The following is a 27,821-nucleotide window of genomic DNA, read 5'->3' on the forward strand; positions in this document are numbered from 1 at the left end:
GGGAGGGCTTTGAGAAACTGGGAACATGGCGGCTGTCTTGGAAAATGAATTGGATGTAGACAACGAAGATTATTATTCTATGCTCAATGTCAGCAAAGAGGTAAGAATGCTCATGTGTTACTATGAGGTGCGTGATGCCTTTGCATGCATGAATCATGCAGAGCGTTAAAATAAATATGTAATGTCTCATATTAGTTTACACTCTCTCTCATAAGATGCTCATATAACTGTCACCGCATCCTATACTGTTTACAGTATATACAAATGCCGGGTGCATTGGGCTTATCCTTATGTTACTGACGTTTCATGCTGGGACAACCTGTCAGATTGCAAATATCCTTATCCGTCTTGATGACTGAACTTTTTTCCTCCTGGCAGTATTTGACAGCTTTCGAGTTACGGTTATACAGTATCAGCCGCTTGAAGTAGTATTTATACTACAGTTATTGAGACTGGGGAAATTCACTTCCAGCACCCCAGTGATGTGTGCTCTCCCCACTACTCTTCCCCCTGTACACAAATGACTGCACCGCCAAGGACCCCTCTGTCAAGCTCCTTAAGTATGCAGACGATACCACTGTCATTGTCCTCATCCAGGATGACGATGAGTCTGCATAGAGAAGGGAGGTTGAACAGCTGGCTGTCTGGTGCAGTCAAAACAATCTGGAGCTTAACATGCTAAAAACAGTGGAGCTGATAGCAGACTTTAGGAGGAACACTCCAACATTGACCCCGCTCACCATTCTGAACAGCACTATGGCAGCAGTGGAGTCATTCAGGATCCTGGGCTCTACCATCTCACAGGACCTGAAGTGGGAGACCCACATTGACTGACCATTGTGAAAAAGGCCCAGCAGAGTTTGTTTGTCCTATGCCAGTTGAGGAAGTTCAATTTGCCACAGGTGCTGCTGATACAGTTCTACTCAGCAGTCATTGAGTTCAGCTACGAAATCGGACATCAGAAGACTTCAAAAGGACAGTTCAGACTGCTGAGCAGATTATTGTTTGCCCCCTGCCCTCCCTTCAAGAACTGTACACTTCCAGAGTGAGGAAAAGGGCTGGAAAAAAAATCACCCTGCACCCCACTCACCCAGCCCACTACCTCTTTGAACTGTTGCCTTCAGGATATCTATATATATTTGTCTTATTGTGTATTTCTATATATACTTATATTCTATTCACATTTTATACAAAATGTTTATTATCTCTGTCTTGTTGTATTGTTTGTGCACTGGAAGCTTCTGTCACCAAGACAAATTCCTTGTATGTGTAAGCATACTTGGCAAGAAAGCTCATTCTGATCTCTTGATTTTGTTATCATGATAACAACTTTCTGCAGAATTTCGAGAAACTTCCGTTAGTGCTGTCATGTTAACATGTAGCCCATAGTTACATATTACACAATATAAAGACAATGTAAAAGTACATGCGCCCAGGCACCCCTAAACAATAAGGGTACACTTGTTTTACTTTATGGGAGCTTGTGCCCCAGTACTTCTAAAATACTAGAGATGCCCCTGTTCAAAACATAATGAAGATCCTGAGATGAAGTCTGTCTGTATGATGATCCACAGGCCACTCAAGAAGAGCTAAAGTCCTCCTATAGGCGACTGTGCATGCTGTACCACCCTGACAAGCACAGAGATCCTGAGTTAAAGAAGCAGGCAGAACATCTCTTCACTTATGTACATCAGGCATATGAGGGTAATTATAACTGTGTTACCATTCACTTTGTAGATTAGATCAAAACTAGAAATGTGTTTTGTTTTTTTATATATGGGCCCTTCTATTTCTCTTTGATTTAATATTAACCTTTCAAGTTGCAGAGGAAACATTTGTTTAAAGGTGAAGTGTGTAATTTATTTTTGTTAAAATATGTTCTCCTATCTACAGGTTACCAGTATTTGTTGTACAGATTAATCGGTGCCGATAGTTGCTTTTTGCTATTTATGCAGATAATTGCAGATAGCTTTTTTTTATTATTATTACTCTATGTTCCCCTATAATGCAGCCCCTTAGAGGACCGAGCAGGAATTTAATTTCTGACATAGTTTTGTGTGCCATTGCAATAAGTTTTACGTGCCATTTGCAATAGTTTTTACCATGGTTTTACCAGAGGTGTGGACTCGAGTCGCGTGACTTGGACTTGACTCAGACTCGAGTCACTAATTTGATGACTCGTGACTCGACTCGATAGAATCAAAAAAGACTTGCGACTCAACTTAGACTTTGACAGCAATTACTTGCAACTTGACTTGGACTTCAGCCGTCTGACTTGGAAATACTTGTACTTTTTAAAACCAAAGATAAGAGTTGTATAATTAAAAATGTGCAGTAAATCAACGATTCATTTCCCAAATAAACAATCCATTTGATTTATAAATCTGCATTTCAATGCTCCATATTCAACCAATCAGCTTCCACAAAAGCTGGACCAAGATTGAAGACCACGGCACGCATTTAAGGACAAGGACACAGCAAAAATGATACCAAAGGTGATATAATTGGGATATATTGAATACAGCGTTAAAGGCAAAAAAAGGATTGCAACATGCTGAACCTGTGGTTCCAAAATTACAGACACCTCGTCGACAACGTCCAATTTTGTGAGGCATTTGAAAATTCACAGACAGAGGTAAGTTGTTAACTAATTTACGTCAGCTATGGTTCAGTAACATACATGTCTATGGCAGCACATAGCAGATTTACAGGCTAACAAAATCTACATATCGAACCGCAAACTATTGTTTTACTGCGGTCAGTAGCATTTAACGTGTTATAGCAATTGGTGTAATGGACTAAATCTACCCGGTGTTTTATTACGCTGTTGTATGACCTCGATAAAGGAATGGCATTTATTTTGACCACACACGTTGGTGCTTTTTGAGCATAACTGGTTAGAACGTGCATGTAAACACACTCATTCTTTTGCGGACGCGCTGGTCCTCTGTCATGCGTTTAGCTATATTTATTTAATTATATTGGTTACTGTTCTAAAAATCACAAAACCGATCATTTACTCTGTTCACAGCCCTTTACAGTATATAACTCGTATATGCAAATTAAATGTCTGCACTTAGCCACTGCCTGGTAATATTTCAGATTTCACTCACCAGTTCAGCACGTTCAGCATCTTTTCACTGCGTGTTTAGAGTAAAAGTTTGGTTTGCCTTAATGTGTGTCCAAAGATAAGATCCATGTATCATCTTTATTACCCTCTTTAGTCTTTAGTCAAGTCAAGTCAAGTCAAGTGGTTTTTATTGTCGTTTCAACCATATACAGTTAGTACAGTACACAGCAAAACGAGACAACGTTCCTCCAGGACCATGGTGCTACATAAAAACAACAAAGGACCAACACAGGATCACATGAGACAACACAACGAAATAAAATACCTATATAAAAAACCTATATATACCTATATAAAGTGCACGTGCAAACATGTGCAAAAAGTACGGGACAGTACAACACATTTCTGACAATGAACAGAACAATAGACAGTGCAGCGCCGACCAGTACTCAGTAGTGCAAAAAGATGACAGTTTCTAAAAATGTAAACATAACATACTATGAGATAGTGTTCTATGCACATAGCAGTTATTGAGGTAGCAGACAGTTATAAAGTGACAGTTATTAAAGTGCAACTCAGGACACGTGTGTGTCAAACCAGTCTCTGAGTATTGAGGAGTCTGATGGCTTGGGAAGAAGCTGTTACACAGTCTGGCCGTGAGGGCCCGAATGCTTCGGTACCTCTTGCCAGACGGGAGGAGGGTAAAGAGTTTGTGTGAGGGGTGTGTGGGGTCTTCCACAATGCTGGTTGCTTTGTGGATACAGTGTTTTTTGTAAATGTCTTTGATGGAGGGAAGAGAGACCCCAATGATCTTCTCAGCTGTCCTCACTATCCTCTGCAGGGTTTTGCGGTCCGAAACGGTGCAAGTCCCAAACCAGGCAGTGATGCAGCTGCTCAGGATGCTCTCAATAGTCCCTCTATAGAATGTAGTGAGGATGGGGGTTGGGAGATGTGCTTTCCTCAGCCTTTGAAGAAAGTAGAGACGCTGCTGGGCTTTCTTGGTGATAGAGCTGGTGTTGAGGGACCAGGTGAGGTTCTCCGCCAAGTGAACACCAAGGAATTTGGTGCTTATGACGATCTCCACAGAGGAGCCGTCGATGTTCAGCGGAGTGTGTTCACCTTGTGCTCTCCTAAAGTCAACAACCATCTCTTTTGTTTTGTCGACATTCAGGGACAGGTTGTTGGCTCTACACCAGTTCGTCAGCCGCTGCACCTCCTCTCTGTATGCTGACTCATCGTTCTTGCTGATGAGACCCACCACGGTCGTGTCATCGGCGAACTTGATGATGTGATTCGAGCTGTGCATTGCTGCACAGTCGTGAGTCAGCAGAGTGAACAGCAGTGGACTGAGCACACAGCCCTGGGGGCCCCAGTGCTCAGTGTGGTGGTGGTGGAGATGCTGTTCCCGATCCGGACTGACTGAGGTCTCCCGGTCAGGAAGTCCAGGATCCAGTTGCAGAGGGAGGTGTCCAGGCCCAGCAGGTTCAGCTTTCCAATCAGGTGCTGGGGAATGATTGTGTTGAATGCTGAGCTGAAATCTATGAACAGCATTCGAACGTATGAGTCCTTATTGTCTAGGTGGGTGAGGGCCAGATGGAGGGTTGTGGTGATGGCATCGTCCGTTGACGGTTCGAACGATACGCAAACTGCAGTGGGTCTAGTGAGGGGGGCAGCTGGGTCTTAATCTGCCTCATGACGAGCCTCTCGAAGCACTTCATGATGATGGGTGTAAGTGCGACGGGACGGTAGTCGTTGAGGCAGGACACTGAAGACTTCTTTGGCATGGGGATGATGGTGGTGGCCTTGAAGCTCGTTGGAACGATGGCGCTGCTCAGAGAGATGTTGAAGATGTCGGTAAGAACATCTGCTAGCTGGTCTGCACATCCTCTGAGCACTCTGCCAGGAATGTTGTCTGGTCCAGCAGCCTTCCGTGGGTTGACTCTACGTAGAGTTTTCCTCACATCTGCCGTGGTAAGACAGAGCACCTGGTCGTTGGGAGGAGGGGTGGACTTCCTCGCCATCACGTTGTTCTGCACTTCAAACCGAGCGTAGAAGTCGTTCAGCGCATATGGAAGGGAGGCATCTTTGTCACAGGCAACTGATGTTGTCCTGTAGTTGGTGATGGCCTGGATGCCCTGCCACATGCGCCGCGTGTCACCGCTGTCCTGGAAGTGACTGTGGATTCTCTGGGCGTGTCGCGCTTTGCCTCTCTGATTGCCCGTGACAGTTTGGCCCTAGCTGTTCTTAGGGCTGCCTTATCGCCTGCTCTGAAGGCGGAGTCTCGGACCTCAGCAGCGTGCGCACCTCCGCAGTCATCAACGGCTTCTGGTTGGAGCGTGTGGTGATGGTCTTGGAGAAAGTGACATCATCAATGCACTTGCTGATGTAGCTGGTCACTGATGCTGTTTATTCCTCCAAGTTGGTAGAATCGCCATATGTTGCAGCCTCCCTGAACATGTGCCAGTCAGTACACTCAAAACAGTCCTGAAGAGCAGAGATGGCTCCTGCTGGCCAGGTTTTCACCTGCTTCTGAAGCGGTTTTGTGCGTCTGACGAGCGGTCTGTATGCTGGAATTACAGCATCCTGCCCAGTACGCGCCTGGGATGTTTGTGTAAACAAGATCAAGCGCGTTCGCCCCTCTCTTTGCAAAGTCCACATACTGATGAAATTTAGGGAGCACTGTCTTGAGATTTGCATGGTTGAAATCTCCGGCGACAATAAACAGTCCGTCGGGGTGAGCGTTCTGCAGTTCGCTCATAGCCCCATACAGTTCACAGAGCGCTTTCTTAGCGTTAGTGCTGGGGGGAATGTAAACTCCGGTTATGCAAACAGTGGTGAATTCCCGTGGTAGATAAAAAGGTCTGCATCTAACAGTCACAAGCTCCAACAGCGATGAACAGTAACTAGAGACTAGCATAGAGTTCTTGCACCATTCCGTGTTGATGTAAACACACAAGCCACCACCGCGAGTCTTACCGCAGAGAGCTGTATTTCTGTCGGCACGAAACGAGGCGAGCCCGTCTAGCTGAATGGCGGCATCTGGAACTCTGTCGCTGAGCCACGTCTCCGTGAAAACAAAGACGCAGCAGTCTCTAAACTCACGCTGCGTAGCCTGCTGGAGTCGGATATAGTCCAGTTTATTGTCCAGGGAGCAAACATTTGAGAGCAGGATAGACGGGAGAGCCAGCCGGCTAGGGATTGTTTTAGCCTAGCATGGACCCCGCCCTCTTTCCGCGCTTCCGCTTTCTCGCACACCGCTTACGACGTCCTCTCCCCCAGCCACCGGCATCAGGCGACGCCGAGGGCTGGAGGCCTGGTCTCCGCAGCAAGCCGAGTACGCGTAGCGCCTCCTGCAGGTCATCATGCAGCTTGGTTTTTGCATGAGTCTTATATTTCAGTAGTGTCTGGCGATGGTAGACACGAACACTGGAACGCTGCTCCGATGTCCATGTGTTGCAAAAGTCGGGCTTTTTTAACAAAAATAGCACCATTGTGGATCCGGAGTGGCCGCTGCGTGCTACCGCGCCGCCATCTTGGATCATCAAGATCCAAGATCTACTTTACAGGTAGATATCGATAAAAAAAGAAGATAAAATAAAATTTGTATAAATTTACTATAGTAATTAATACTCTGACACTAATTTGGGCTTGTTTAAGACTTGAAGCTAAAAGTTGAGGACTTGTAAATTAACTTGGACTTGCCTGCCTTGACTTGGGACTTTAATGCAATGACTTGAGACTTACTTGTGACTTGGAAAACAATGACTTGGTCCCACCTCTGGGTTTTACCATATTTTAACCTTGATATTCATAGTAAAGCCATAGTAATAATACAGGAAAATGAAAACTATGGTAATAAAAATCATAATTTTGTGGTTATTATGGTATTATTTGTAGTAAAACCAGTGTTATAATATGGCATTTGTAGTAAAAACAGTAACCACAAAGATTACCATGGTTAATCTATAGTAAAAGCACAGTTACTATATGGTTACAGTATACTGTATTAAAACCATGGCTTCCACCAAAAACACCAGCGCTGGAGAATTCAATAGTTAGAACAGGTTGGTTCTACAGGGTAACCACGGCCTCTAGTGGTGAAATAAAAACAATCACTGACACTTTGTGGGGATTCGTTGTATCTAAATCTTTCATCATTGACCAATTTATCCATATTTGTATTAGGTGCATTTTTTTTATAAGATAATCATGAGTTTTTAAGTGAAACAAAGGGCATACAAAGATAAATGTTTTAATATGGAAACGTCAGCACATACATTGCGTCTCCATCTTCATATTTTGTGAACAATAATAAACCGTATTTCTCTTTAAACCTCATCTGTTGTAAATATAAAGGCCAGGCTCATTTAACCGGCATCCCACGGGCCGAATCCAGCCCCCTTGAAATGTTCATTGGCCTGCTTGAGGTTGTCAGTTGTCTTAGGGGCTGTTTTGTGTCTGTCCGCACTGATTTTCCAATTGTTTTCTTGTGTAAATTGTGCTAGACGGACTTCGTGCCACATCTTGATGTTTTTAACAGTGTTTCGTGAAGGAGCGCCATGTTTTTTAGAAGCTTTTAGAGGTTGCGCTGCAAATAATCATCATCCGTCATTTTGACAGAAGGGGAAGATTGAATAAACGTGAGTTCCGACTAACAGAACATTTTCATTAATTTGGTCTAGAAATTCATTGTTCAAGAAAAAGTTAAAACAATTGCATTCATAATTAACTTTAATGTTATTGTTCAACAAACAATTTAGAATCAGTCTAAACTCTCTTTGTCATGGAATATTTTGAAAGCACTTTTTAGTTTATTTATTCATTTATTTATTTAATTTATTTGTCTTTATAAGTTTCCATTTTTTCCAGAATTTCTTGCTAGTTTGAAATATTTCTCATGATTAAAATAATAAAGCTACACCCACATGTTCTATTTATATAGTGACCAAAGAGTAAATGCCTATAACTCCATTTCTGTAGACAGAAGCTTTTCGCTAACAAAATATTCTGGCTTTGCCTGCCCAAACCTTTTTTTTTTATCTGTCCCACTCGTCGATGAAGTGGAATAGCCCTGATGCTATGAAAAGCTTAATTTGTTAAATACTTAAAGAGCATTGTCTTTGTGGTTTCAAAATAAGAGTCCCGGTGTTTCAGGCTTGTTTATAGTTAAAAGTCTTGTTATTCACCAAATTTGTATTTATTTTTCTCTGGTTATTATTGGGATTTTGGTTGAACAATAAACTGTATCTGGGCTTTTATTCATTTTAGACTTATGTAGCCTCTAATGTATGTCTGTGCCCATAATAGTAAGAAGAGCCTAAAAGCCATTCTATAAATAAAAAAAAACTATCAGCGATTGAACGTTTATCGTTATCAGCAAAATCCCCTATTGGTTGAACTCTGCACCTATCCCAACTTCTACCTTTTATGTATAGACAACTATAAGTAGCTATTCCCAGGTTGATTCCCCAAGAAAGTCTAAACACTGCGATGCTATTAAAATATTGCTTATTTATTTGAGCATCCCGACCAGTCCAACATAGCTACACTGGCTCAACCAATGGCATAAATTTGGGGTAGGACGATCTGTTTGGTCGGACTAGTTGCAGACAGACTGTGTTTAGGAAACAGTATTTTCCCCAGCAATTTCGCTTGTCTCTAGTAGCACATAAATTACACACTTAATCTTTAATTTCATATCCCAATAAGACTTTTCACTTTTATCCAGAGTAATCTTATGCATGTGACCTGTACTCTTAATTTTATTTATGTGGTCTCTGCTTAGTTCTCAGTGACCCACAGTCCCGAGCCATATATGACATATTTGGAAAGAAAGGCCTGGAGGTGGAAGGCTGGGAGGTTAGTTTTGATTCTCAGCTTTGACGACTTTCAATATCACTTATATTTGAATTAATGCGTGTTGTTGCTATACATGGGATACTAATAAAATGGCTGCTTGCTTGATATTTTAAGGTGGTGGAAAGGAAGAGAACCCCTGCAGAGATCAGAGAGGAATACGAGCGTTTGCAAAGGGAGAGAGATGAGAGGAGACTTCAGCAGAGAACAAACCCTAAGGTGCGCAATCCAGACCTCACCTCATATAAAGACCACAATTACAGCTAGAGAGCAAGGTTGCTTTTGTTTTTCCAGACACAAGATGTCAATTTTTAGTACTGATCTACTGATTTAGTAGTGATTTCCTGTCTTTCTCTGTTTCTGGATCCAATTTTCACATTGTCATTTACCGAGGAAGTTTGTAACACCTTGACTCATGTTACAAGATTGGTCTGGGCAGGGGCTTACTAATAATTTTTCTGTTGTCATTTAGGGCACAATAAGTGTGGGTATAGATGCAACAGACCTCTTTGACAGATATGAGGAGGACTTCGAGGATGTACCAGGAGGAGGTTTCCCCCACATTGAGATCAACAGGATGCACATTTCCCAGTCCATTGAGGTCAATATGGATAATTGAGCATTACATGATGGTCTCTCAGCTGACAAGACCAGCTTAACCAGCATGTAATTCCCATGATGATTTATGCTGTTTTGGTGCTGGTCTAGCTTCTGGATCAGCATAGCCATGTTGTTCACAGCAATTTTTAATGAAGCTGGTCGACCAGTATGGTTTTTCTGGAAATTCTGCTTAACCAAGGAAGTATTGCTGGTTAAGCTATTCAAACTGTTGACTAGTGATCTGCTGGATTTTCAGAAAAGCTGACCATGTAGTTAATATTCATGCTTGTATATATTTGACAGGCACCACTAACCAATTCAGATACTGCTGTGCTGTCCGGCTCTTTGTCCACGCATAATGGCAATGGGGGAGGAAATATAAATCTGTGTGTGCGACGCGTGACTTCAGCAAGGGGCTGGGGCGAGGTGAGATTCTTTCCAACACCTAGTGTTTTCACAGATTGCTCCACAGTAATAATGTTCTTTGTTTTTCTTAATGTGTCTAAAGATGGAGTTTGGTGCAGGAGACATTAGAGGCCCACTCTTTGGGATGAAAGTATTCCGTAACGTAACTGCACGCTGGTAAGTGTCCCAGGGCATGTATAACAACCTTTTACAGACACATTGAAAAAAAGAATCGTAGCCTAAGTGTAATGGAACTGAAAACTGACAAATATATAAAAGGAACAGTTCATGCCATCCTAGATGTGTATGACTGACTTTTTTTTGCAGAACACAAATGAAGATTTTTCATAAAATATCTCAGCTCAGTAGATCCATACAATGCAAGTGACTTCAGTCTTCTGAATCAATCAAATCTGTTTTGGTAGAGAACAGATCAAAATGTAATTCCTTTTTCACTATAAATCCCTAGCGATTGTGATTTCAAGATCGATTACACTTCCTAATGTCATCTAGCTCTCTGTCAAGATTTGTAGTGAAAATTGAGTTACATTTTGGTCTGTTCTCACCCAAAACCGATTGGATCGCTTCAGAAGACATCGATTTTACACACCCGGCACCTTATCCGTCTAATCAAGCCTCCGAGAGGGATAAACGCAGACTGTGGAAGGTGGTGCGACAGAGATCGTGCGTTTACGGGCAGCTGTCGTCATATGTGTGTGTTTGTGTCTTTTGGTTTAAGTTCTTAATTAAATATAATTTATATTGTCAAGCCGGTTCTCGCCTCCTCCTTTTCATTAATCCCATTACACTAGTGCCGAAACCTGGGAAGGAGGAAGGATACGCCGTAGTAGAGTTCTCGGCACTACCATCCACCCCAACGGAGCAATCATCTGCCGGGGGACGGAGGATCCCGGCCGCCTGGAAGCGGAGGGGAGAAGGGGCTCCTAGCTGACCGCCTGCAGGGGCTCTGCCAGGGGCGGGGGGACACCTACCAGATGCTAAACACGGCGGGGTTAAGAGAGGACTGCCGAGCAGGTAGGGACTCCCGGCCGACCGCCTGGATCGGGAGAACCACTGCCAGGGGCGGGGGAGACCACTTCCGTTCCCTGAGAATGCGGTCGGGCGTTCCGTCCGCCAGGGGCACCGCGGACTGCCTCCGATCCACCCGGGGAGGCATGGTTGTCATCTGTTAGAGGGTGGAGGAATGGCCGAGGACCAAGCTACGGCGTTTCAAAGAACCGGCGAGTAAGTGCATTTTTTTTTGCTCTCTCTCTCCCACTGCCGCTCTGCGTTGGCCTTTTCGCTCTATTTTAAATTTGACTGTGTTTTTTTTGTTCGGGGTACTGCACTGTTACAGGGAGTACCCCCTATTCTAATGATTATTGTTTCCCTCCCCCTGTCCCCTCCCAGATTCAGGAAGGCGGGAAATATTTACAGGGTAAAATAGAATTTCACATCAAACATTTGTGTTTTGTTAAAGTACTGTTAAAAACCAACATTAGGTTTAAGGGGCAAAGTTTGCACGGGTTTCTCCAAACCCCTGCATAGGTGCTGTAAGAGACTGATTTCTTTCATATGTACAATATTTGTTGAAGTTTAAATATGTCATAATACATGATTGCCCCTTAAAATATTCACACGGTGAATGTCACACGGTACCTTGATGTGTTTAACAAGTGCTAAAATGGTAATGTCTCTTTAAGAATAGCAGCAGTTCAGTGAGTATCTCATAGAAGAATGGATTGTGTGGATCTCATCTTTGGACATAAAAAACTAGCCAGTGGCTAATAATAACAGACATTTTTTACTCACATTGTAAAAGGCTGATAAAGTCATAAATGTAGTTCCCTAGCCTTCAAAAATGGAAAATCTCCCCTATTACCAATGGCTAGAGTCTTAAGGACTGTTCAGACTATCGTGTTGTTGCACTATAAAAATGCTAGGGCAAAAAATAGAACAAAATGCAGGTGTTTCAAGATAAACCTTTAAAAGTTAACGTCCTTAACACAGCATCTAAAAAACATGCTGCTCATGTGTGAGACACAAATAAAACTGGAAGATGTGGTGCAATGATCATACGTCTAGAACATTGAAAAGACAATCAAAAAAACATAATCAGTGTGAACAGAAAATACATGCTTTAGCCTTCATATGGTTCCAGTAGTCCGAAATGAATTTTGTGTTTTGTAGCTTTGTAACTGCCCAATGGGGATTGCAGTTCTCCTCACGTGGTGTGCGTCCCAGTGCCACTGCCATGATGGCTCGGAACCTGGACCAGAACACTATGGGCTACCTGCAGTGGCGCTGGGGAAGTCAGTCCGCCATGACCACCAGTATCGTCAGGGACACCAAAACCAGTCACTTCACCATAGCCATGCAGGTGAGGCCCGCACAGGAAAACGATCCAGGGAAGGGGAGTTTGATATTGACAATTGTTATACTTTTATTTTATTCACAACCAAGCTGATGCGCCAATGATGTATTTTATATGTCCCTATTTCTGTTGTTCAGCTGGGCGTCCCTCATTCTTACCTGATGATGAGCTATCAGTACAAATTCCAGGATGAAGACCAGACCAAGGTCAAAGGTTCTATCAAGTAAGTGTTATACTTATGGCCAGATCCAAATGAAATCTTCTTAGAATTGGAATTTCTACTTTATTTTCCAGAAAATTGTATTGTTTAGAGAAAAAAGTTGTACCCATGTATAAGTTGCACCAATAGCCTGACAGAGGTTGCAGACGGCAGGGTAAGAAGGCATGGGCAGATGTTGAGTGCATGCGGAACAAGCAAAAAACGAATTGTCAAGCAGCCTCTTTTTAATGCTGCACTTTTATACTTTGTGAGATTTAAGTTAAAAAGAAACTCTAAATATAAATAAATAATATAAAATGATATCTTTGTCCATTGTGAATATACAGTGTAGCTGCATACGATGCACCGTCACACAGAGGTCACTGCCAAACCAAGCACCTTCCTTTTGGTCAAATTCGTTTGTCAAAGTTCACCAAACTTGAACTCTTGAATTCTTTGCTACCGGAAGTCCATCACACGAAATTCACATTTGCATGGATTCCCATTAAGATTACTGTATTTTGCCTGCAGTATTTCACCGTGCAAAGGTAAATGTGACTGTGCCTTAAGAACCCAGGAGTCGTCAACTTCCATTAACCCGCTCAGTGTCAAGTCGATTGGTGAAGATTACCTGAAGATTTCAGTGTCAAATGACATTGTGTTTGGGATCGGGAGCGTCTGCTTTAAGTAAAAGTTTTTCTCTGTTTTTTTGTGTGTTTCGTAAAAATAAAACGCCAAATTTTATAACATATAGGCCTAACTCGGTGTGCTTACACATACAAATAAACACATTTTAGTCTGCGAGTGAAACTATGCTTGTTTTATTATATTCAGTCCATCGCACAAAATTGATATTCATGCAGATTTCCATTGAGGTTGGCTGGGATCCAATAACAAGTGTGTACATGCAAAATGGACCAAGACTAAAGCTGACCAATAAGAGAACAGATATTTTAAGTATTTTTGATAAAAAATTATTTTAAATGTCAGTCATAAGTTTAGGAAATCATGTACAGTGGCATGCAAAGTTTGGGCAGCCCTGGTCAAAATTTCTGTTGCTGTGAATAGTTAAGTGAGTAGAAGATGAACTGATCTCCAAAAAGGCATAAAGTTAAAGATGAAACATTCTTTTCAAAATGTATGCAATATTAGTGTATTATTTTTATTTTGTACAATTTTAGAGTGGAAAAAAGGAAAGGAGCACCATGCAAAAGTTTGGGCACCCCAAGAGATTTGAGCTCTCAGATAACTTTTACCAAGGTCTCAGACCTTAATTAGCTTGTTAGGGCTATGGCTTGTTCACAATCATCATTTGAAAAGGCCAGGTGATGCAAATTTCAAAGATTTATACATACTCTGACTCTTCAAATCTGGTCCCAACAATCAGCAGCCATGGCTCCTCTAAGTGCCTAGCACTCTGAAAATTTAAATAATTGATGCCCACAAAGCAGGAAAAGGCTATAAGAAGATAGCAAAGCGTTTTTAGGTAGCCGTTTCCTCAGTTCGTAATGTAATTAAGAAATGGCAGTTAACAGGAATGGTGGAGTTCAAGTTGAGGTCTGGAAGACCAAGAAAACTTTCAGAGAAGACTCCTCATAGGATTGCTAAAAAGGCAAATGAAAACCCCTGTTTGACTGCAAAAGACCTTAAGGAAGATTTAGCAGACACCCCTTTACTGTGCAGCGACACCTGCACAAATACGACCTTCATGGAAGAGTCATGAGAAGAAAACCTTTCCTGCGTCCACACCACAAATTTCAGCATCAGAAGTTTGCAAATTAACATCTAAACAAGCCGGATGCATTTTAGAAACAAGTGCTGTGGACTGATGAAGTTAAAATATAACTTTATGGCCACAATGAGCAAAGGTATGTTTGGAGAAAAATGGGTGCAGAATTTCATGAAAAGAACATCTCTCCAAGTGTTAGGCACGGGGAGGATCAATCATGCTTTGGGCTTGTGTTGATGCCAGTTGCACGGGGGAACATTTTCTCTGGTAGAGGAAAGAATGGATTAAATTAAATATCAGCAAATTCTGGAAGCAAACATCACACCATCTGTAAAAAAAAAAGCTGAAGATGAATTAATGATGGCTTCTACAACAGGATAATGATCCTAAACACATCTCAAAATCCACAATGGACTACATCAAGAGGCACAAGCTGAAGGTTTTGCCATGGCCCTCACAGTCCCCTGACCTAAACATAATTGAAAATCTGTGGATAGACCTGAAAAGAGCAGCGCATGCAAGACGGCCCAAGAATCTCACAGAACTAGAAGCCTTTTGCAAGGAAGTGTGAAAATCCCCCAAACAAGAATTGAAAGAAACTTAGCTGGCTACAAAAAGCTTTTACAAGCTGGTGTACTTGCCAGGGGGTGTTTTTAAGTACTGATCATGCAGGGTGCCCAAACTTTTGCTTCGGGCCCTTTTCCTTTTTTGTTATTTTGAAACTGTAAAAGATGATTATAAGAAAGTATAATTGCTTAAAATATGGGGTGCCCAAACTTTTGCATGCCACTGTTAAAGTTACAAATAAACAAATTACTTTTTTCGGACAGACTTTGATGAAGGCTGTTTGTCGAAATGCATCAGTGTGCAGTTACTGGTTTTTTACTTTATTTTAATGTCTAAATGTGACCAGCCAAACAACAATAAAGGCTTTTTAACTTTTGTACTAGAAAAAGTGCCTTGTACTTTTTTCTTTCAAATTTTTACAAATAAATGACATTATTGTTTGTGAAGCATCCATAATCCTATGACAAAAGTATGACAATTTATCGTCATAATCGCAAAAGCCCTAAAACAGACAATGAATCGTCATAATCGTGAGATGCCTTGTCAACTGTTAAAAACGCATCTCATGACATCTGCATTCTGTTTTATTTGTTGCAGCTAGTCTTTATAGCGTGAGAACGCATGTGGTCTAAACAGCCGTTCACAGTATTGGTAGCTGAAAGTATTATCAAATTTGCAAAAATATTTAATAAATAAGTACACAAAGGGTTATGGATGTGTACAATGAATGCACCCTACCCCAACCTAGCTCACCTTTGTCTTTTTTTTTATGTTACAGGACTGGGTTCTTCGGCACTGTGGTTGAGTACGGTGCTGAACGTAAGATCAGTTGCCACAGCGTTCTGGCTGCCACTGTTAGCATTGGTGTACCCCAAGGAGTCTCCCTTAAAATCAGGTCAGCGCTGACATGAGCTCAGCAAAACAACATTAACCAACTCGCTGGTGGTCTATTTATGTCATTTTCTTCTCTCTCCAGGTTGAACCGAGCCAGTCAAACCTACCTCTTCCCTATTCACCTGACCGACCAGATTTTACCTAGCGCTGTGTTTTATGCCACTGTGGGCCCACTGGCCGTCTATTTAGCTGTCCAGAAACTTATTATTATGCCTTATGTACGAGCCCAGAAGGAACAGTGAGTTATTATCTGTAATTACTGCTCTGAAACTGTTCATTTTCATGAAAGCCCTATCTTTACTCGGCCTCTGGAAAGTTCCAGTGATGAAGGGCCCTGACTGTTTTGTTGTTTGCAGGGAGTTAGAGAAACAGAAGGAAGATTCTGCCTCGGATATTGCTCGAAGGAAGCAAGAGGCTGAAGCTTCTGTAAGTAACATAAATATATTGACATCAACCCTTATGCTTACAAAAACAACCATTTATCGGGGTAGACATGTTCTTTTCAAGTGTTGTTGTTGTTTGTGGGTTTTAGGTGTTGCTGATGCAAGAGGCAGTGAAGAGAATTATCGACGCAGAGGAATCTAAAATGGGTTTGTAAAATGCAGAACTTTCTTTTGTTTGTAGTGCAAGAGATAAGTCCACTGTAAGTGAAAATATAGGGTGAGGCTTGATTTTTTTCCATTAGGATTTGATTGGATTGTGGGGAGACGGGAGTGAATGAAGCATTGTAGGCTATGAAAGTAATATTAATATTAGTTAATATAATTTTCCATCAGAAGAAGCAAAAAGTCACTTCAGAGGCAAAAAAAGATTTCTATTTTGAAAATTATAAAAACAAACCTTTTTCATTAGAGAAACGTGCGCTTTTGGATCATGTATGATAATACCTTTTTTTGCTTAATATAATTAAAATGTATTTTTTTGGTTCTAGGTCTTCTCATTCTAAACGCCTGGTATGGCAAGTTTGTGACGGACAACAGTCAGAAGCGCGACAGAGCAAAGGTCATCGATGTGACCATCCCAATCCAATGCTTAGTGAAAGACTCAAAACTCATCCTTACCGAGGCATCAAAGGTTAGACACTCAAACTTCAGTCAGTGCTTAATATTAGTGAGAGATGCTTCAAGGAATAGTTCACCCAAAAATCTAAATGTCCTTATTCTCATATTGGTCCAAACCCATAAGTTGTTTTTTGGATCATTGACAAATAAGGTTGTCAATTTTTGACTAATTTAATATAAAAAAAATATTTTATCTGAGCAGTACAAGACTTGGTGACTTTTCCTCCATTTGCCATCTGAACATAAAAAAAATAATAATAATTGAGCGACCATTCAAAATGAATGGGAAAGTCCAAAAACACAGCAATTTTTTTGTTTTATCTTTCAAATACATTCAATAAATCAGCCACGATGCAGAAAATTACAGACAGAAAATATGGCTGCAAGCAGCATTGATTGTCCCAAGCTCCATTGGTCCATTTCCACCTGATGGCTTTTGTAAAAAATGCAAGGTGGACACATGCATTTGACATTATTCTAAACAACTGTTTGAAGGAGTCTGGTTAAATATAAGAGGACTATTTTAAAGTCTGTTTTACGAGCCACACTTCTGCTGCCAGGTGGTGGCATTATGACCATCACCCAAGATAGTCAAATCCATGTGATTAGCCCCCAAGACTAAACATACATCTAAATTTTTATCTAAATCACACATTGCACACAGAAGATATGAGACACTTCCTGTTTCCCATTTTTCACCATTTAATGCCTCACCATGGCAACACCATTCGATATATCCAAAATCTGTTCACAATTTTGGCATAATATGGTGACAGTCTCATGAATCTCCTAGGAGGTGTAGTTAAAAGTTCTGCCTGGAGACATTCCGTCTCCCACTGCTGCGTTGTGTGCATATATATATATATATGTGTTTTTTTTTTTAACCTGTTGATATGCAATTCCCCCGCATGACGTGGTGACGTCACTCTACTTACATTTAATATATAATTTACCGTCTATAAATGTAATGAATGTTAAAATATTATACATCTTTTCAAGGGTCTAAGGGTTCAACATTGATATCCGATCTCTGTTTCATGATAGCAATGCTCCAGAAACAGCAATTTAGTTATTTGTCCCAAGAGTACGAATGAAAACATGCAATACCAAAACAAGACTTCATACCGTTGTTATGAAAACGCGATCGCCAGATGAATCCAGTTCGCCACATTGGGTCAGTTGTCCATGACAAGCGTTGAGATCTCACCTGAAAGAATTATCCTTCGTCATCATTCTTCAACAAATTATGCAATCTGAGCAGCATTCATGTTGTAAAACTGTATATTATCTTATATATTAGAGTCTCGTAAACAAAACGTGCCTGTCTCCAAAGACTATTTTAAAAAATGCAGTGTAGTTTTATTAATAATAACCAAGCACTGCAGTCAGATTTTGTGTTGTCTTGAAAGGCAGAGCCTTAATTTTACTCTGTACACCGGCAGTGATTTTACAGAGAAAAAAGCTTGCAGGAACCTGATTTTTTGATCATCTTCAAATTTGAAACATAACTTCTTTAGACTTGTGGCTTTGAGAACATTGTATTTCTGGGTTGTCTTTGCACTTTTATTATTGTTTTTTTAATTAGATTATAAAAACATGTTCAGCACAAAATATTTCCAATACTATAAACTTCAGCTTCTCTAACTTTAAAAAAATAACAACATATATTAATTCTGAAACTTGGAAGATAAAGCCCAAAGTGTCTTTTTTCAAAAAGTACTACAACTGTGTCCATACTCTAAAGGGTCCAGTTAATACAACCATTTAAGTTCAGTTATGTCATTTTCATGGTTTGTGCTCAAAAAGGAGGTTCATATCAACAGATTAATGTATCTATGCAAACATATGATGCTTTTGTTAAATGAATGTATTTGGTAGAAGTTCCACACAGTTTTGATGAGGAATACTCTATGTACAGGTGGGAGCGCATTATCTGCCCGGGCGCTCAGAGCAGCTAAAAGATTACACACCGGTGCTCATCTAATGTTCATTCATAAGCACACCTTAGCATTTTATTACTTTATTGCATAATCTAGTGGCAAACCAACTCTTGTATCATTTATGGCAGAAAAAATATAATATGTTTGTTGAAAATGAAAATAGTTGCTGGTTCCAATTACTAACAGCACTTACATTTTAATCAGTTGTTATAATATTTCTAGTCTTGTTAACATCTTATAAAATGTTGTCACTTAACATGTGGTTTGAGAGGTGTTTCTAACATTAGTTTTGTTTAGATCCCAAACTTTATATTAGGGGTGGGTGAAATGACCAAAATGATACAAGTAATTTTATATCACGGTAATGATATATTTCATGATATAGTTAAATTTAGTTTCTGAAAAATCAAGAAAACTGTATTAAGCCGTAATTAGATATTATGTCGCAATGTGTAATTTTAAGTATTCCAATCAATGAATTACATTATTTATAAAACAACTACTTATATAATTTTCTCTTTAATTGCATGTTGATAAACATAGTTAAACTTAAAAGTGTCATATTGACTGCATCCACAGACCTGTTTGCTCGATAGGCAAACTGCAGGGGATCCAGAAAGGGTTCAGTGGTGTCCTTCAGGTGGGCCAACACCAGTCTCTCAAATGACTTCATGACCACAGACATCAGAGCAATGGGTCTGTAGTCATTAAGTCCTGTGATTTGGGTTTCTTTGGGACAGGGATGATTGTGGAACATTTGAAGCAATAAGTAATTTCACACTGCTCCATTCATCTGTTTAAGATCTCCGTGAAGATGAGGGCCAGCTGGTCAGCACATGATTTTAGAAACGTTGGTGAAACACCATCTGTCCCTGTGCTTTTCTTGTTTTCTGTTTCTGGAATACCCTGCACACATCCTCTTCACCAATCTTAACTGCAGTTTGAGGTGCAGGATAGGTGAGGAGGGGGTTGCAGGTGTAAATATTTGTGTGCTGTGAAGGTCAGAGCGGGTGTGAGACTGGGCTTTTCAAATCTACAGTAAAACACATTTAAGTAATCAGCCAATTGTTGATTCCCTACAGGGATGGTGTCTTGTAGTTGGTAAAGTCTTTCAGGCCTTTTCACACTGATGCAGGGTCCTTAGCTGAAAATAGTTTTTTCAGCTTTTCAGAATAGCTTCTTTTAACCTCCATTGTCAGTCTGTTTTTGTCCTGATTATCCAAGATTTTATCCTCTTTGGTCTGAAGAAGCTGCATGAGTTTTGCTGTAACCATGGTTTTTCATTGTTGTATGTTAAATAAGTCCTTGTAGGAATGCACATATCCTCACAGAAACTGGTATATGATGTCACAATATCTGTGAGCTTGTCCTGGTCTGTGGCTGCAGCCTCAAAAACACTCCAATCAGTGCATTCAAAGCTGGCTTGTAGTTCCAGCTCTGCTATATTGGTACAGCTCTTTGCAGTTCTTAATTCATGTTTAGCTGATTTTAGTTTCTGCCTGTAGATCGGAAGAAGATGAACCAGAAAGTAATTAGAGAGTCCCAAAGCTGCTAGAGGGACAGAGCGATATGCATTCTTTATTGTTGTATAGCAATGATCTAGTGTATTTCTGTCTCTGGTGGGGCATGTAATGTGCTGTCTGTATTTTGGCAGTTCATGTGTGAGGTTTGCCTTGTTAAAATCTTCAAGAATAGTAATAAGTGAGTCTGGGTGTTGTTGCTCCATGACTGTGATCTGATCAGCAAGCTGTTGCAGCATTGCACTCACACACGCTTGTGGACGAATATAAACACACAAGATTAAACGAGGAAAATTCCTGCAGTGTGTAGAAAGGCACTGTAGAGTTAATGAAGAGTGCCTCTAAAGTAGGACAGAACATCTTCTTCAGCATTGTTACATCTGTACACATTTAAGATATCAAATATCCCTTTACAGTTTTACATCAACAGTGTAAAGACTTTTGAAGCAATTAATTTAGAGGGCTATTTCAAAGTCTGTTAAAAGTGCCATATGTCCTGCAGCCAGTTAGTGGCGCTATGACCGTGACCCATAATAGCCGCATCAATGTAATCAGCATCTATTATCAAACATAGAGCTGACTTTGTTTTGCCATAAATGTATTGCCTCGCAATTTAGCATCTACTATGTCTTGGCATGATGTTGTATAAATTTGGAGGCAGTCACAGAGATTCAGCCAGACTGATTCGAACTGACAAAGTCTACAGTAGCTCAGATAAACACTCTGTACAACTGTGGTGAGAAGAGTAGGAACTTAGAAAGCTATTTTGATGTGGGTTGATGCTGTTTTGGTGGCATGAGGGCGATCTACACAAAATTATGCAGGTGGTTTTAATGTTGTGTCTGATCCGTGTATGTACCAATTTTGGTGACTGTAGGTGAAAATGGGGGTGCTACAAAGCCCCCCAACATGCCCATTTTCAAGGTATTGCTACAGAGCCCCCCCATATGCCCCTCCCCCCTGCAACTTTGCCCAGCCCTAATGGTTGACAACTCTGATGTGTGTGCAACATTTCAAGAAAATTCAAGCATGCCAAGTCCCTCAAAAACATGTGAATATACATAAAAAGGAATCATGACATTTAATGCGTTGCCATGGCAACACTATTTAATCCTTTCCAAGTCTTGGCATTATTCTAAAAAGTTTTAAAGCAATTCAGGTAAACATAAGAGGGATATTTCAAAGTCTGTTAAAAGTGCCACACTTTCATCCGTCAGTTGGTGGCGCCAGGACCGTGAACCACAATAGCCATATCAATGTGATCAGCCCGCAAGGCCAATCATTTGGCTCAATTTTGATGTAAATCACACGATGCATGCAGAAAAAATGAAACACTTCCTTTTTCCCATTTTTTTTTATATTAATTTATCACATCACCATGGCAACATCGCTTGATATATTAGAAATCTGTTCAGAATTTAGCATCGTCAATATCTTGGCATGATGTTGTCCATATTTGGTACCTGTAACATGAAATCCCTAGGAGTATTTCAAAATCCAGAACATGTGTTTTTCAAACAATCCAAAATGGTCGACTTCCTGTTGGGTGGAGCTTATGACTGTCAGTGCGAAATTTGTTCCAGCTTGATGAGATCTATATGTTTACAAAGTTTGGTGAAGGTAGCGCTAATGGAATTTGTTACAGAGCCCCTTGAATATGACCATCTTCTAAGAGCCCCCTTTATGCCCTAATGGCCGACGACTCTGATGTGTGTGCAAACTTTTAAGAGTTTTCACGCATATTAAGTACCCCAAAATACCGAAAACCTTGAAAATAATAATAATTCTTAGAAGAACAATAGGGCCTCTATACTGTCAGTGCTTGGGCCCTAATAATAATAATCATTAGAAGAACAATAAAGTCTCTGCACTTTCAGTGCTTGGGCCCTAATAATCCTTAGAAGAACAATAGGGTCTCCGCACTGAAAGTGCTTGGGCCCTAATTACACGGTGATACTCTAAAACAACCTCAGTGCAAAAAATACACACCCACTCATGCACAAACACACTTACATACAAAAATGAACTGGTGAGACTATATCAACACTTTGGTTCAACTTATAATTGTGCTTTATAAATAAAGTTGATTTGACTGGATCACAAAGAGATACGTTTTGTTTCATTTGTCAAAAAATCAGTCACAATGCTAAACACATACTCAAAAATGAAGGGGTAAGATGATAACACACTCACAATGCAGAACATACACACACGCATACCAGGGCATCAGTAAGTAGAGCCCTACAGCCATCTTTTGGTCATTGCTGGCATTACAAGTCATCTGTTGTTTTCCAGCTGATGACAGCAATCTGACACACACACACACACACACACACACACACATTTGTATTTTTTTTTTTAATGTAGACAGTTTGAAAATGCTAAATGTTTACTCAGATTCGTCTGTTTTATACCCTAATTGAATTTTCAGAATTTTGCAGTCCATTTCTGCTTCTTGATGTTCATTCTCTTGGCATCATTATGAATTTACAATTTTTATATTTGAAATAAATTATTTGTAGAAAAATGCTTATTCTGTCTTCTCTGCAAGCACAATTACATTAACTGCAAAAACTAACACTTCAAATGCTAAATTGGACTAATAATAGTTTGATAATGTCTAAATATACTATATATCCAAATGCATATCTTGTGATAAAATCTAAAATTAGGTTACAACAAGTCATCAGACTACACAGGAGGTGGCTACAGCCATCTACAGGCTGTTACTGGCATGACATGATTTTCAAGTCATGTTATTTAGATTTTGTTCACCAAGTGGCAGCAATCCGTTTTCAATTTCGGTCTTATTTTTTTTTTTTTCACACAGGGATGCTGAACAAACACATTTTTTTATTAGATTATTTTCATACAATTTCATGAAACTCTCTAAACTCTCAGCAGATGCTTCCCATTAAAGGTACTGTTAGCTGTTTTAGTCATTGTACTTCCACGAGACTGAGCTGTTGAATTAGCCACGCCCTCTCTTTCCAAAACCCTGCACTCCAAATATACCAAATGAGCTTTATTGAGAGTAGAATCGTTTGTTAAAAACAACAGCAGCATAATAGCGCCCTCAACTGATACCTGTTATAAACCTCATGGGATAAAAATGGCATTATGCCTCAAGAATATGCTGCAATTACAAAACTATGAGAACGGCCCCCAGACAAATGTTTTTTTTACAAAGTATAGAGCTATCACAGAGACTGGTAAGATATTTCAGGACACTTATTTCATTAATATCTTTTAGGGAGTAGGACATTTTTTTGCATACCTTTCCATGAAAAAAAATCACTTACAGCACCTTTAACTTTCTCCATCTCTTTTTAATCAGGCTGGTTTGCCAGGGTTTTATGACCCATGTGTCGGAGAGGAAAAGAGTCTAAAGCTTCTCTATCAGTTCAGAGGAGCGATGCACCAAGTCCTGTCTGGAGACACAGAGCCTCTTAGGATACCTAAACAATGTGAGTACTGAGTAGCAAGGCTATATGTAATATATATATATATAAACTCAGCAAACATAAGAAACGTCCCTTTTTCAGGACACTTTGTTCAAAAAGTTAATTTTGTAAAAATCTAAATAACTTTACAGATCTTTATTGTAGAAACAAACAAAGAATGAACATGCACCTGTGGAACGGTTGTTAAGACACTAACAGTTTACAGATGGTAGGCAATTAAGGTCACAGTTATAAAAACTTAGGACACTAAAGAGACCTTTCTACTGACTCTGAAAAACACAAAGAAAGATGCCCAGGGTCCCTGCTCATCTGCGAGAGCATGCCTTAGGCATGCTGCATGGAGGCATGAGGACTGCAGATGTAGCCAGGGCAATACATTGCGATGTCCATACTGTGAGATGCCTAAGACAGCACTACAGGGAGACTGGAAAGACACCTGATCGTCCTCGCAGTGGCAGGCCATGTGTAACAACACCTGCACAGGATCGGTACATCCGCATATCACACCTGCGGGACAGGTACTGAATGGCAACAACAACTGCCCGAGTTACACCAAGAATGCACAATCCCTCCATTAGTGCTCAGACTGTCCGCAATAGGCTGAGAGAGGCTGGACTGAGGGCTTGTAGGCCTGTTGTAAGGCAGGTCCTTACCAGACATCACAGGCAACAACATCACCTATGGGCACAACCCACCTTCGCTGGACCAGACAGGACTGGCAAAAAGTGCTCTTCACTGACGAGTCACGGTTTCGTCTCACCAGGGGTGATGGTTAGACTCGCGTTTATCGTCGAAGGAATGAGCATTACACCAAGGCCTGTACACTAGAGCGGGATCGATTTGGAGGTGGAGGATCTGTCATCGGACTGAGCTTGTTGTCATTGCAGGCAATCTCATTGCTGTGCGTTACATGGAAGACATCCTCCTCCCTAATGTGGTACCCTTCCTGCAGGCTCATCCTGACATGACCCGACCCTCCAGCATGACAATGCCACCAGCCATACTGCTCGTTCAGTGCGTGATTTCCTGCAAGACAGGAATGTCAGTGTTCTGCCATGGCCACCGAAGAGCCCGGATCGCAATTCCATTGAGCACGTATGGGACCTGTTGGATCGGACGGTGAGGGCTAGGGCCATTCCCTCCGGAAATGTCCGGGAACTTGCAAGTGCCTTGGTGGAAGAGTGGGGTAACATCTCACAGCAAGAACTGACAAATCTGTCCATGAGGAGGAGATGCACTGCAGTACTTAAGCAGCTGGTGGCCACCAGACACTGACAGTTAATTTTGACCACCAATTCCATGTCTGTGGAACTTGTTCAGTTTATGTCTTAGTTGTTTAAACTTATTATGTTCATACAAATATTTACACGTTAAGTTTGTTAAGCAGTTGAAAGCGAGAGGACATTTTTTGCTGAGTTATATATATATATATATATATTATAGCTGATGTAAAGAAAGGGATATCATACTGTTTTGCTTTTCTCTTTTCATGTGAATCAGCTCATAGAATAAATTCAGAGACATAGGATTCTCCGACACAGCACAAGATGAAGTCAATGGACATCCAGAGATAGACAGAACAAGTAAAGGGACAGTCAGACTTCAAGTGATGCAAAGGGCTTCTCCTTTTGTTTTTATGTTGTCACCTGTGTTTTGTTTGTCTGGTTATCTGAAATCCCTTTGCATATCTCATATCAAACATGGTCCTTTGAAGTTGTTAGTGAGACTTCCAATAGTTGCGAGTCTTCCTGTATTTTCTGTGATATCAGGAGAAGGTCAGATGTCATATCACTCCATCCGTCTATCCCAATCAGTGTTAATCCTACATGCATATACATACAGTATATTAGACCTGATGATATAAAAGGAAAACAATGCTGGTAAATGCTCCTCAAACAAAACCGTGCTTGACAACAGCTCCAGTCTGGTTCAAACCATAATGGAACACAGTACAACCTGTGCTTTTAATAGCTATTGATCTAAAAATGTTTTTGATTGATACGTGTATATGGTTGTTTTTGCTTCTTTGTATACTGGGTTGAAGAACGGCACATCGTTCTCACATTGTAACTAATATTCAACAACACTAAACTAAACTATTTGTTATAGAGCAATCTGTTCCGACTAGAGGACCATAATCTCATTCTTTCCCTGATATGTGTGACAAAAAAAATAAAAAAGAGTTTACGCTGTAGTCAAGCCATATCAAAGATACATCGGATACTGTCCCACTGGTCAGTTGTTTTTACTCGTTTGTTGTCAGAATTTAAATGTAAAATATATAATTAACTGAAAGGAATCATGGATTCCACATCCACTGAATGGGAAAAACTGGAAGCCTGTTGTTTTTAGTTGTTCTGTACATTTTCCTTGAACATTTCTGTTGCTCAGTTCATGTGAAATATCAGCAGCATTGCAGAGATTGATCTAGAGTTAAAAAGCTTAAATGCCTTTTAGATAATTTCTTGGTTCGTGTACCATTTATTGATATTTGAATGAGGTTTAACCAAAAGTGATGTAAGTGTAGGGCAGTTCAGTGTTCAGAACAATTAACATTTATTTAAACATCAGTTATTTCAAATGGTCTTTTTGTTTTTTGTAGTAACCCACTGAAATATTCATTTATTTGTTGTGTCATTTAATTGTGCCATGCCCTCTTTTGTCCCATATTTATATTTTATTTCATTGTCATTGCGAATATTATTTGCATGATCTGTAATATATGTGTTTATTTGTAACGGTCTTTAAAGTTGTACAGTACCCTCATTCTCGCAATGGGATTTAAAGGAATGTTCCGGGTTGAATACAAGTTGAGCTCAATAGCCAGCATTTGTGGCATCATTTTGATTACCACAAAAATGTATTTAGACTCGTTTCTCCTTACAATTGTAAAAACACTTATAATGGAAGCCAATTTTGTAACATTTAAATTCTCACTATTTCAAAGATATACCCACAAGACAAAGGATATGAGTGTAAACATAATTTTAGTGTGATAAAATCACTTACTAATCATTTCGGTGTGTTATAGCCAATTTTACAACTTTGTTACCATGACGATGTAATGTCAACAAACCCTAAAAAACGAAAATACAATTTACAGCTCACGTAATACACTTTATTTACTCACATGTTAAAACTTACAGAAGGATTAATGCAAGTGTTTTTATAAGCTTCACATTTATGTTTTTAAACCATCCAAAATTTAGCTACATTCACTTTTATTGTCCCCATTCACTTCCATTGTGTCTCACTGTAACCCAGATTTTTGCTTCTTTTAAAGAAAAGGAGGAACGAGTCCAAATTACTTTTTGTGGTAATCATCATTATGCCACAAATGCTGTCGATTTATCTTAACTTGTATTGAACCTGGAACATTCCTTTGAGCAAAACATTTTTCAATAGCAAGGAAAATTCAATTTCGCCTCATCCACTTTAGAACAGTGTGTTCCTCCACTGAAAATGACAACTTTTGAAAACGCTCTCCATTAACCCCATCATTTGGAAATCAATGACATTAAGAAAGTGAAAACACATTAATTTCGCTTCATTTACACCTCATATCCACAAAAATGCATTACTGTGACTTTGCCACGTTTATACTCTCAGCTACACTTGAACGGCATTTTTCTTCGCCCAAAGCAGCGACTCTAAAAAAATAAAAAATAAAAAAAAAAGTTCTCGATTACCGCATACTTCGGAAAACAGAGATGTTAGGAAATTGAAAACATTCATTTTGTAACATTTACATTAGGGATTTGAAAATGCATTAACGTAATGTTGCCATGTTTATGCCTCTCATCCACACTAGAATGGCATTTTCCTCAATCAAAACCAGCGACTTTTCTAAACGCTATCCATTACATCATAACTCAGAAATGATGATGATGACAATGACATAAGGAAATGAATTATTCTTAAATGGCTCTTTTACTAGGTCATGACATCATTTTGACTCTTAAAATTCTCTGGTTTGTCATCCAGTTGTTATTCATCTTGCATGTCTCCTGATGTTTTTAATATAGGTCATGTTCATGTAAATGGTTTGTTTAAACCAGATTTTGCAACTCTTATCTGATGCTAAACCTTACAAATGTATTGAAGTATGTTGTCAACCAGAAAAGTAATTTAAACAATAAAAA

At 40.0% G+C, this 27,821-nt stretch overlaps 1 protein-coding gene across 1 annotated transcript; it reads left to right on the forward strand.

The window, feature by feature from the left end:
- On the forward strand, window positions 1-27,821 carry LOC127626154 (dnaJ homolog subfamily C member 11-like). The gene is made up of 16 exons (XM_052101737.1): window positions 1-100; window positions 1,575-1,704; window positions 8,856-8,929; window positions 9,044-9,145; window positions 9,399-9,527; window positions 9,830-9,952; window positions 10,035-10,108; window positions 12,122-12,311; window positions 12,443-12,528; window positions 15,579-15,695; window positions 15,777-15,932; window positions 16,051-16,120; window positions 16,227-16,284; window positions 16,626-16,768; window positions 23,553-23,682; window positions 25,180-27,821. The coding sequence occupies exons 1-16, from the start codon at window positions 26-28 to the stop codon at window positions 25,203-25,205; spliced, it is 1,683 nt and encodes a 560-aa protein (XP_051957697.1). The 5' UTR covers window positions 1-25; the 3' UTR covers window positions 25,206-27,821.

Source organism: Xyrauchen texanus, chromosome 32 (genome assembly GCF_025860055.1).
Source record: "Xyrauchen texanus isolate HMW12.3.18 chromosome 32, RBS_HiC_50CHRs, whole genome shotgun sequence".
NCBI classification, from domain to species: Eukaryota; Metazoa; Chordata; class Actinopteri; order Cypriniformes; family Catostomidae; genus Xyrauchen; species Xyrauchen texanus.

Excerpts from the sequence above, each read along its gene's own strand:
- LOC127626154 (XM_052101737.1), top strand. The coding sequence starts at position 26 with ATGGCGGCTGTCTTGGAAAATGAATTGGATGTAGACAACGAAGATTAT. Across the intron at positions 1,705-8,855 it reads TGTACATCAGGCATATGAGG|TTCTCAGTGACCCACAGTCC; the intron begins GTAATTATAACT and ends GTCTCTGCTTAG. Across the intron at positions 15,696-15,776 it reads GGAGTCTCCCTTAAAATCAG|GTTGAACCGAGCCAGTCAAA; the intron begins GTCAGCGCTGAC and ends TTCTCTCTCCAG.